The sequence below is a fragment of the Macrobrachium nipponense genome, chromosome 2 (genome assembly GCF_015104395.2).
Source record: "Macrobrachium nipponense isolate FS-2020 chromosome 2, ASM1510439v2, whole genome shotgun sequence".
Classification (NCBI taxonomy): domain Eukaryota; kingdom Metazoa; phylum Arthropoda; class Malacostraca; order Decapoda; family Palaemonidae; genus Macrobrachium; species Macrobrachium nipponense.
The window spans coordinates 30,471,943-30,484,442 of NC_087201.1; the positions used below are offsets into that span (position 1 = coordinate 30,471,943).

The following is a 12,500-nucleotide window of genomic DNA, read 5'->3' on the forward strand; positions in this document are numbered from 1 at the left end:
CAGTTACAGTTCAATAGCAGTATTGTATATAAGAAATAAAAAAAAAGTTTTACCTTTTGGAAATCCATTTATCTTAATAAAGATTTTAGAGTTTTTTTTTCACATAACTGGACGAGCTACAAAATGTATGACATATGACAAATGTAATCTACTGAGTAGGTTTTAGAAACACACCTGCACATACAGTTATATGAACACACACTCACACACACACGCACATACACACATTATATATATATATATATATATATTATATATATATATATATATATATATATATTATATATATTATATATATATATATATATATATATATATATATATATATATGTATATATATATATATATATATATATATATATATATATGTGTGTGTGTGTGTGTGTGTGTGTGTGTGTGTTGTGTGTGTGTGGTTTCACCGTTCCCTGTGATTTCCAGCAGTGCCTTGCCAGCAAAAGTTCTAAAGTCTATCCTGTCCTGGAAGTACGAACAACAATGGTGAGTTTCTGATAAGAAAAATCAGTATTTCATTACTATAATGTAGGCATTAGGTATAAGAGTCATCGAACGTTAACGAAAATACTCGTATATTATCGTGGCCTTTTACCAAACCACGTTGAATAGTCGTTGATATTGTGCTGGGGAGGATAAAATAATCAGAAACCCACTGTTAGTTATCTAAGGCTGCATAGCAATGAGAACACCATGCCACTTTGTTTGTGTCTTGTATATCTTCGAAAAGTAATTTATATTGTTTCATGAATTTTATTGTGGAAGATCGTAAAACGTTATGGAGTTCCCAAGAATTCCTCGATATTATTTTGTATTTGCAAAAAAAGGGATATTTGTGAAGGCATAGTTAATGGGTCGTACCTAAAATTCTCTCGTTTTTTTAATTTATTTTTTTATGTATGACTTTTCCTATGTAAAAAAAATTGCTGTGGAAACAGTGACAAACATGACTGGAAAAAGTACAGTAGATGGCTGCTGTACCATGACTTTGGTGGTAACAGTGTGCTGATTTGCAGTCTCTGGGCAAATGCAACAGGTATTACAGGATTAGCCCGGTGAGTAAGCCAAAAAGGAACTTCTTTTGTTAATTCACAAAGTTAAGCGTATAAGAGATGAAAATTCAGAACTCAGAGAAGGCTGTCAGTGTAGTTGGATTGATAAATGTAGATTGATTGAAAGTTTAAGGTGTTTGATTGGAATATTGATTTGAGAAAAAGATGAGAACAGTGGGACAAGTTACTGTAATGCTTTAACCGCTAACAACGTATGCGATATTGATACATGGACACCTCTTATGAGACATCTCAGTTGTGACGAAAATACAGCCCAGGGAAGCCTATTTAAGAAGTAAATCACAAGTTTGAGGATTTGTGAAGCAAGTGGAGTGAATCAAACCACATTATAGCAAAAAATATTAAGTTTTAATCACCAGAAATAAATTCCTCTTGTTCCGCATTGGCAACAACAAGGGGGCGAACTTGGGCTACCAGATTGATAGGCAAGTACACAACCCACTCGTCCAGTGAGGAACATATTTACAGGAGAGAAGGAAAATCGATGGGTGAACGAAGTTGATTTATTTACCGAGTAGCTGATTATTAGTTTACTCTTTTTAATGTAGTATCCTGATTAATAATCTATAATAATAATAATATCCGAGAGGATCTGCTCTCGTTAGTCTTTCTTCGGGTGACAGCAGGCAAGAAATGACACGGCCACCCACCTCTAGCTATCCAGTGTGTCCGCCCTGGGTTGGGGGCGTAGACAGAAAACCCCATTTTCTTCTCATTTATGGACATGGCGATATTTATACGATTCTTGAATATGAATATTAAACTATAATGGATAAAAATCATCAACTCCAAATTTACGTCAAAGAAGTTTACGCTAGGTCATAATGAGGAGAATCATATTTTACGAATATTCCAACATAACATACCATAGTCGATAGAGGTTAAAAGCCCGCCAAACTCAGATTCATTTTGTAAAGGGTGGAAAAATTCCGAATTTATAAATTGAGGTGAAAAGGTAGCAGCAGCATTTAGGGCAAGGTGGGGAGAAAGGATGGAAAGGATAAAAGGTAATGGCATTGTTGAAACAGTTTTAATCCCGACACGAGCCATTAAGGAAAGAATGGGTGTTCGGGGCCATAACGCCAGCTAAGCTTCTGATCAATAGTGCACCCTGTATATATATATATATATATATATATATATATATAATATATATATATATCTATATTATATATATATATATATATATATATATATATACGACCCTTTACTTAGGCTCAACTGATCTTACAGAGGAAAAACATAGTCAATATAGGCATAATATCCAAACTGACACTACAAGATTAGCAATAAGGTTGATTTCACTCTACAGAAACGAGGAAACGCCTGAGGGCAGGATGAGCGAATTTTAAGCAGCCACACCTTGGAGGATACACACGTGGTCAACAGATGATTCATCCAGAAAACAATACATTTTGAAAACACAAGAAGGCATATACAACTTATTACCATGAAATTTACAAAAATGTACCCCAAAAAATTAATGAAAAGATGAAAAAAAGAATATAAATATATCGAGCAAGAGAGAGAGAGAGAGAGAGAGAGAGAGAGAGAGAGAGAGAGAGAGAGAGAAATAATAACTATATACATGTGGGACTATTTTATTAGTAGTTCATTTATTTTAAGGTCCTTCATAAACATTTTACAAATATACGGTCCAAATGGTACAATCCCGGACTAAGATTTAGGTTGTTTTTATTAGTGATTTGTATAATTGCTGATTCCAGTAAATTTCTTGAAACATAATCATTAGATCTAGTAATTACAGAGGTATCACCCCTATTAATACAATGAGATTTTCACTCAGACGGATAAACAGTGCATTTGAAGTCTGGGCTGTTCTAACTGAATACATATGCTGCTTAATACGCACACATAAATTTTTACTTGACTGACCAACGTAAAACGATGGGCAATCCTTACAAGGAATTTTGTAAATGATATTGTTATTTGTTCCGGGACTATTCTTAATTAGCATATCTTTAATGGTATTGTTATAAGAGAACACTACATTAACATTAAACGATTTAGCTTGCCTTACTTTCGTGGATTTGAAACCATAAAATCAATATTTAAATCGTTTAATGTTAATGTAGTGTTCTCTTATAATATATATATATATATATATATATATATATATATATATATACTATATATATATATATAATATATATATATATATATACGTTCTAGTTTCTGTTAGGTTTGTGACCGTGTGATATCCGATAATTCTTTCCAACTGTATTCCATTCGTTCCTTGATGTCTTAGTAAAGACGAAAGCGCTTGGATTTCTGCCTACCATTGTTTTCCCTGTGGTATTTGCTTATATATATCTATATATATATATATATATATATATAGATATATATATATAGATATAGATATATATATATATATATATGTAAATTTATATATATATATATATATATATATATATATATATATATATATATATATATATATGTATATATATATATATATATGTATATATATACATATGTATATATATATATATATATATATATATATATATATATATATATATATATATATATATGTATATATATATATATATATATATATATATATATATATATATATATATATATATATATATATATATGTATATATATATATATATATATATATATATATATATATATATATATATATATATATATATATATATATATATATGTATCATATATATATATATATATATATATATATATACATATATATATATATATATATATATATATATATATATATATATATACATATATACATATATATATGTATGTGTGTGTGTATGTATATATAAGTGTCTGTGTTTATTTATGTGGTGTATACTATGTATGCCTCATACGGTGTGCATTTGCAATATCATGCTAGCCCAAACAGTCCAGAGGATGTTAAAGTGCATTATTTGGCAAAATCATCCGACATTTAATGATGCTTCCTGAGGAATGTACACTGATTTGTGCTGCACTGACTGATGTCATGCATTTGTTTATTTATTTATTTATTTGCATATCGATCCAGTCTTTGCTTATACAATCCCCTAATATATTACAATAAAATATCAAATTTTGAATTGTGAGAGCTTCCAATTTTGAACTACGACTATATATTGTTCACGTAGCTTTCACGGGGTCACATCACTCTCGATCTAGGTGCAGGAGGGATGATAAAAATGATCGGGTGAACCAGTGTAAGTGAGAGAGACTCAAGGGAATATCGAAAATGAGTGATAAAAAGCCAGAGGGGATATGCAAGACAGAGACTAATGATACCCTTAAAGAAAACGAGAAATTATAAAAGAAAATGACAGTGGTTAAGGGGGAACTGAGACAGTAGCGGTCAAATCGGATTGGAATTGAAGCAAGATTAATTCATTTCTAATTCACCGACATTAATGCTAAAATATGACGTAAAGTTTTCCAAATAATTAATCTTATTGTTATCACTTCAGTAGATGAACTGTTTTGTTCTAACGAGGATAAAAGCAATTAAAAGGTATTAGTTATGTACAAGCTAATGCATTTCATTGTCTGAGCATGAATATAACCAATAGTCTTGGACTGATTAACAATTAATTTTATGAAGAATCACGTTTTACAAGTCACAAATACAGAAATACTGAAATTGTTCTCTAAAAGCAAACCCTGATTAAATGAATAGAACACCAGTGCAGGCTTAGCCAGAGTATAGCAGAATATAACGAAAGGGCTGTTAAGTGAAATTATTTTCAAAAACCAGCTTCTGAAATTGTGCAGCATGATGCCAGGCATACTTAGAACATGTTGTAAGTAGATCTAAGACAAAATTACAACAAAATAGGTTGTTGTTCTTTTCACACTACAGCTAAACAAGGCGTGATCCGACCTCCAACTTATTCGGGACGGTTGCTAAAATCGGCTGTCAAATAGCGCGTTGTTTCACCAACGAAAATGAAAATAAATACACTATATTTTATTAGAAAAAAAATTTCTATACCGTCTAACATGCACATTATTCATTTTTTACATTTTTTCCCTAATAGATAAATCATAAATATCCAATCCTAAAATTCCTGGATGTATAACGCAACGCGAAACACCATTTTCAGACTTTTTTTAGGCCTTTTCCATAGGGCTTTCCTAACCCCCCCAAAACAGGAACAACAACAGCAACTAGAACAAGAACAACAACAACAACAACAAATTTTTAGGCTTACTACATGAGCAAGCGAATTTTTCCGACCTTTTATTTTAGGCTTTCCTACTCCCAAAAAACAACAATAACAAAACAAAGTAGTTTGTAGGCTTACTACCCGCGTAAGGCGAAATTATAACGATGATAATTGATTGCTTTGAAGAAAGAGCAGATACCCTTAAACCGGAAAGAAACATCGACATTCATTTCTAGCCCCGAAGGAATTGCAGCAAGCAGAGATTTGCTTTGTTGTGAGACACAGTCTGAATTTCAAAGTCGTTATTAGAGCAACTGTTTTCAGTCATATACGGATTGCCACAACATAAAAAAAAAAAAAAATGATGGCAGTCATTGCGGAGAAACATTTTTCTATAAAATTGTTATCAGCTATCTAACTTTGAACGGATGTGCTTTGCCGAAGGAGGGAGAGCCGGAGAAAAACCAACAGGCTGTTTTAATCAAAATGTAAGAGAGAAAATAATGAATTCGCTGCATTCTCGTACAAAATCGATCTAGATGTATTTTCTTTTTCCATTCTTTTCCTCCCATGTTTACAATTTTTATACAGCACTCACTTTCTGAACGGCCTTTTGATGGCAGAGATGAAGACATTTACTGCAGAACCAAACAACGTGTCTTGTCTTCATTCCATCGTGGGCTGAAAAGTATTCAGCTATAAAAACCGGTATTTAAAAACAAGGCGCGATCCGACCTCCAGCTTATTCCGTGCACGTGGTAAAACCTACGGTTAAATAGCGCGTTGTTTCACCAGCGAAAATGAAAATAAATACGCTATATTTTTATTAGAAATAATGTTTCTATACTGTCTAATAAGCACATTATTTATTTTTTACATTTTTTTCTTCTAATTAATAAATCATAAATATCCTATCCTAAAATTTCTGTACCTTTAACTCAAGCGAAACACCTTTTTCGGAACTTTTTAGGCTTTTTCATAGGGCTTTCCTACCCCCAACAAGGACAACAACCTACAACAACAAAGTAGTTTGTAATCTTACTCCTCGAGTGAGCGAAAATCATGACAGTTATTTGGAATGCCTTTGCAGATAACAAATTATTATATAATAAATCTAAGTCCATGCAATCTAATCAACATACCGAGGTATTAACAATACATTGCTATACCGGTTAGGAATTGAAGGATATACTACAATGATCTGGGGATTCAAGATCAAAGAAGCATTGAAACTGAAATTATTGCTTCTGAATTATTTTCATCCATGTAAGATCAGAGGACAAAACCAATCTCCTTGTATTTGATATTCGTACAAAAAATATATTACACTATATACTTCCAGTTTACGGATGAGAATATTAATACGGCTCATTCTTTCATTCTAGCATTAGGAGGATTTGTATTTGTTATGTTTCCTTTGAATAACAATGATGGATGCCTGACTTTACTGGTAAAACCATAAAGGCGAAAAGAGACACCTCCACTGCACTGAAATTTCCTACATCAAACCGAAAGGATGACATATGAGTCCTTATTACGAACATGTACTATAAAGGAATGTATTAATTTTGTTCATTATGCGCATTCTTCTGCCATTCGTGGACAAAAAGTTATCAAAAACAGAGACAGGACAACAGGACATTCAGTATGGATGTAAGCGCAGATGAATGATAAAAGAGAGAATATGAGACCACTTCGCTACGTTACTTTTCTTCACTTTCCAGTTACTCATCTAACTTCACGAAGCCTCCATCGTCGAGGTAATTTAGAAAAAAATGATCTTGTGGGCAATTAAAAACTTGTCAGTTATTCCTTAACTTTGTTTCGCGTTGATTTCGCCGATGAGAACAATAATCAGATATTGAAAATGATAGCCTTGAGTTTTTCCTTCATTGTTTCTAAATAACAATTTCAAATCCGAAAATCTGGCTTAGTATTCGCTAGAGATGTTGCATAATCGAGGCGCTGTTTTTTTCCGCAGGATACTTTGCTACCGGAATCGCTCACAGATATTTCCACCAGTCGCCCCTCTCGGAAAGCACATCTTGCTTCATCTCACACTCGGATGGAGGCTTTTATTTCTAATTTGTCCTTTTGTTGATAAAACTGTAGATTTAAATCATGTTTCGAAAGTTCATATTGATTTTAGTGGCTACACAATTTAAAGTAGTATTTTAATGTAATTTGGAAATAAATTCTTAAGAAATAAATGCACATTGACGTTGTTTCACGAATGGCATTGTCATAGAGTAGATACGTAGTAAGCAATCAACACGATATCTTCGATGACATTTTGGTTTCAGGTGTGATAACTAACAGAGACAATTGATTTTGTAATTAAAAATAAAAAAAATTGAAGTGAATAACTGAATATAAAGACATATCTGGAATGGAATGAAATTGGATATAAAATTTAGGTTTTGAAAATGTTAAAGAATTAAAACATCGTAGCTGCACCATGAACAATTGTTAGTATAGGGTGGAAAGTAAGATGGAATAATGAGAATATGAAAGGAGGTGCAGTAAAATGAATGAAAGGGTCTACAGCAAGTGGCCGAAAGGATGAAGCAAGGAACCTTAGGTAATGCCTACAGTGGACCTGTGAGGCGTATTGATGACACCTTTGGGATGCCAGAGCAGAATGACGTCTTTTTTTCTCTCTCTCTCTTCTATTTTGGACTGACTTACATTACAAGGATGAAAGCCATAATTGGAAATCAGAGATAAGAGATGGTGAGTGAGATAAAGATAATTGTTCGGTAGCCTACCAGGAGTTATATGAGTGGCGAGCAATGCATTGTTTATAAAAGAATACTGAACTATATCCCCCACTTCCCCAGATGCTGACTGAGACAGACAATTGTTAATGAAAAGCTTTAGAATCAGTTAATTTGGGTTAACTAGTATAAGTGCAAGCAATGCATGTTGCAAACACAAGTCGTAGAAGACTTGATAAAAGTGTCAGCAATGAAGCCAGTTCTCTGGATGCTGATTGAGACAGATGATAATTTGAAAGGCTTTTGAAACAGTCAATTTGGATTAAAGGCGAACGAAATTATTCATGAACTCGGGCATCGAATGCTCAGATGTGTTTTGTGTACGAAAAAGAAGAAACTGATTTCTGGTTGCCGTGACGACACACTACCAATACAAAGTCTCGTGCTGAAAATTTCAACCTCAGTCATTTACAGAATGGGAATTTCGTGAAGTATGGAGAAAGCGTAAGGCATAATTACTTACGAAGGGGGTTCCGTTCTTGAGACGCGTTGTAAGCCGAAAATCGTTGTAAACCGGAAAATCATAAAAAAAAAATCCTAAGAAAACATTACTTTTAATGCTTTGAGTGTATTAAAAACGACGTAAATTGCATTTTTATTGCATTTTCATAAAAAAACTTCAAATATTGATTATTTTGCATTTTTGGAGTCATTTTTCTCCCGCCAGATCGGTGTCGTAAGCATCATAACCCTGGAACAGGTGTCGTAAACCTGGAAATAATTTCTGAAGAATATGATTGAAAAGCGTCGTAACCTCGGAACGGCGTAAGCCGAATCTGTCGTAAGGCAGGGACTGCCTGTATTGTAATACCTACCCAACTGATATCATGCCTTCAATATGAGATCATGTTCCAGCAACTCTGCAAATTAACAGTAACATTCCTCTCATGCTTAAAAGGGTCCATCAGATCAAAGTGAAAATTTAAAATCTTAACTTTTGGAATACTACTGTCTTCTGAGTATGACAATTAGTAAGTGAAGTGATGAAAGTATTTCACCAGGATAACGAAGACACTCCAGACAATGACAAGAATATAGGAGTGATAATACAACTGTAATCCAAATATGGTCAAGGGAAAGCATATTTATATGCGAAGCGTTTTTCTTTTTCCTTTCTTTCTTTCTTTCTTTTTTCTTTTACGGTCGGCTTTTAGTATTTTGCCTCCTATTCTCGAATATTCTATATTTCCATCTATATCTTTCATCCTAGTTTGGTTTGCCTCCTGTTTCCATATTTTTCTCACTTTGAATCCTTGTAGGAATAGGCTGAAAACGAGTGAACTAAAGATTTAGGTTTAAAGCTTTTGTCTTCTTGCAAATATATTTTAGTGCCATTCTCACTGAAAGTTTTTCAATTATTATTGTTATTTTTTAAAAAACAGTATTTGGCAGGACTGACAGACAGAAATTACATATATATAAATGACGTGATGGTGTGAAGCCGATATTCACTAATTTACCCGCAAAAGATTGCTGAAAACAGCCTCACATTTGGACGAAACAAGGTTGTGAAAGGTTGTGTCAGTTATATCCATCCGCCCGACAGCCAGACATAAGTCTACGAAAGAGTCGGGGTGCGGTTGGCCAAAAGATAGAAGATACATGCCATTAGAAGAGAATGCGAGGGGAGGGGAGAAGCACAGACACAGACCAGCAATTTCATGAATATTCTGTTTTTTTTTTTTTTTTTCATTAGGCTTATCCTCTTGGCCGCTGTCTCTTTGAGATTAACTCCAACGTGAATGGCCATTATTATCAGTCTAGAAGTAATGGCAAGAAGGGAGTGAATTACAGTTTTAGAAAAAAACATGAGAAAATCATTGGTTGATTCTTTGATTTGTACATTTATTCCTTCATTAATTTATCGTCCATTCGTTTATACACAAACACACACACACACACACATATATATATATATATATATATATATAATATATATATATATATATATATATTATATATATATATATATATATATATAATCTGTTATTCTGTTATATTTACAAGAGCTTGCTGTATTCCATGTTATATTTAGAGTGAGTGGCGAGTAACGAAGCATTGGAAGGAAAACTCAAAACAAGGCATCTATTTCATGTGTTAATCATTTCTCTTAATTCGTTTATCCAACAATGAATCTATTGCCCGTTTGTTTGTTTATTCTGTTGCCTTTGAAATTTTCTGGTGGCCTTTTTTCGTGTCATAATCGCGCAATGGTGAGAATTACTTAATTACTTCATATATTCATTTATTCTATAAAGTGGGCTGGGAGGTTTTCGTGTTTCGTTCATTTTTTCTTACATTAATGTATTGCTCTTTTACCCCATTTCCTTTATAACCTCCGTTCTGTTTCATGTCATCCTAACATTGAGTGAAGAGTAATTAAACAGTTTAAGAAAAGGGGAGCATATACATTAGAATTATTGTTAATTACCTTGTTTGTTCATTTATTCATTAATAGTTGATTGTCCACATGTTTGTTTATCTATCTTATGTTTTGTCACATTTATAATCATATGTTTCTTTTCTGTGTTATTCTAATTTGTTGTCCATTTGTTGGCTTATTTCCATTTTGCTTTTAGCGCCTCAGTTGCGTGGTCGGTATGGTGTTGGCGTGCCACCACGATGGCCGCGAGTTCAATTCTCGGGCATTCCATTGAGGAGTGAGAGATGTGTATTTAACTGATGATAGAAGTTCACTCTCGACGTGGTTCGGAAGTCACGTAAGCCGTTGGTCCCGTTGATGAATAACCACTGGTTCCATGCAACGTAAAAAAACACCATACAAACATTTCAATTTTGTTCGACAACTTTTGTTTGTAACCTTCTGCCGTTCTCCACGTTCACCCTGATAGCGAGCTGGGAGGACTGCATCGATGTATTTGCTTATTTGTACGTCCATTAACCTTATTTTTTTTTTCCTTTTGCGTTAATAACTCTCCGTTCTCTCTCACAGTGAACGGAGACGATGGGATCACCGTCACGAGTATCGAGATTCCGCCTTACGTCGAGAAGGGGGAGAACGTCACCTTGAACTGCTGCTTCAACCTCAGCAACCACAAGCTGTACTCGATCAAGTGGTACCGTAACGATAAGGAGTTCTTCAGGTACATCGCAGACGACAAGCCCCCAACCAGGATCTTCAACATCCCCGGGATCGATGTGAACGTAAGTGTGACTGACTGCAAGTGATTTTTGGTCATTTGACTGCATTGCACTTTTTTTTTTTTATTATGGCCGAGTGGCTGACGAAGTTCTAAAATGTGCGGCTGAGAGCTGCGACGTGGTTTTCCAAAGTGCCCGAAGCAGTGATTGGTAGTCTTATAAGGGTCTGTGACGTCATTACCTCTTATTTCACTTCTCTTTACATCGAGAATATCGGTGTGGAAACAAATCCACAGTTATGGATATGTAGTACACATATTTCAAGATAAATCTAAACGGCAAGCTGATGGGAGACTGTACTATTCCCCCGAGAAATTGAAAAGGGGATGTTACCAGCACAGGCTCTTGCTCCGTGAGCAGCCCGTAAGAAAAGGGGAACCGATACATATACATACCTCTGGATTCGTTTCTCAATTTCAAGACTCTTGCGACTATGGGTCTTTTTACATTTTATTAATATCAATCCCAAGCTAGATTTCTTGCTCAGTGAAAATTATTATTTTCATTTTTTTTAATTCATGGTTATCATCTTCAGTTACTTCCGAATCGCTTCAATAACGATTAAAATTCCTTTATTTTGCTTGTTGAACAGTCACCGCAGCTTTGCTCGCATACCATGTTATGGCTTCGTCATATTTGAACAGAGGGTTTTCCATCCCCGGAAGGACGAAGGATCCATCATGAATAATTAGGCAGCCACTGAGGTGCAATTGGGGAGTCATATATTTTGCATACTTATTCTCCTTGGCCTTATCATGTTGGTTTTTTTGTTTTTTTAGATTCTAGTGGAGGGATTTGATATAATTTATGTCAACAGTGCTCAGAAATATAAACCAGAGAGAGAGAGAGAGAGAGAGAGAGAGAGAGAGAGAGAGAGAGAGAGAGAGAGAGTACATCAGAAAATGGTTCCAATCAGAAATAATTATTTGTCATTAAAAGCAACTTGGAGCCATAAAGCAACACTTCCGCAGTCCTCAGTGTTTCCAACCAATGATTGAGTACTGTGGTCTCGAGGCGATACCTTCACTAGAGTCTTCCATCCCAACATGAAACCAAAAGAGTTCAAATTCGCAAACTTATTCTTAGTAGGGTCCATAAACAAAATGGCTTGAAATATTCTCAATCTCGAATGAATACCCGTAATGATTACCGTGAAAGAGGCTGAGTAATCCTTTGATAGTTAAGTTTAAAAAAGGAAAAAAATAAAGCTTTACAAGAACCAGAAGTAATAAAATTAGTTTATGATAGTATATACTTGAACCTCAATCTCTTTAGGTTTTAGAAAATTTATTAAATCCATG

At 34.0% G+C, this 12,500-nt stretch overlaps 1 protein-coding gene across 1 annotated transcript in view; it reads left to right on the forward strand.

The window, feature by feature from the left end:
• Positions 1–12,500, forward strand: part of LOC135221149 (uncharacterized) — a 237,813-nt gene that overhangs the window by 43,357 nt on the left and 181,956 nt on the right. Inside the window, exon 2 of the mRNA XM_064258973.1 lies at positions 10,991–11,202. Within this exon, the coding sequence (XP_064115043.1) occupies positions 10,991–11,202 (212 nt within the window). The remainder of the gene's footprint in view (positions 1–10,990; positions 11,203–12,500) is intronic.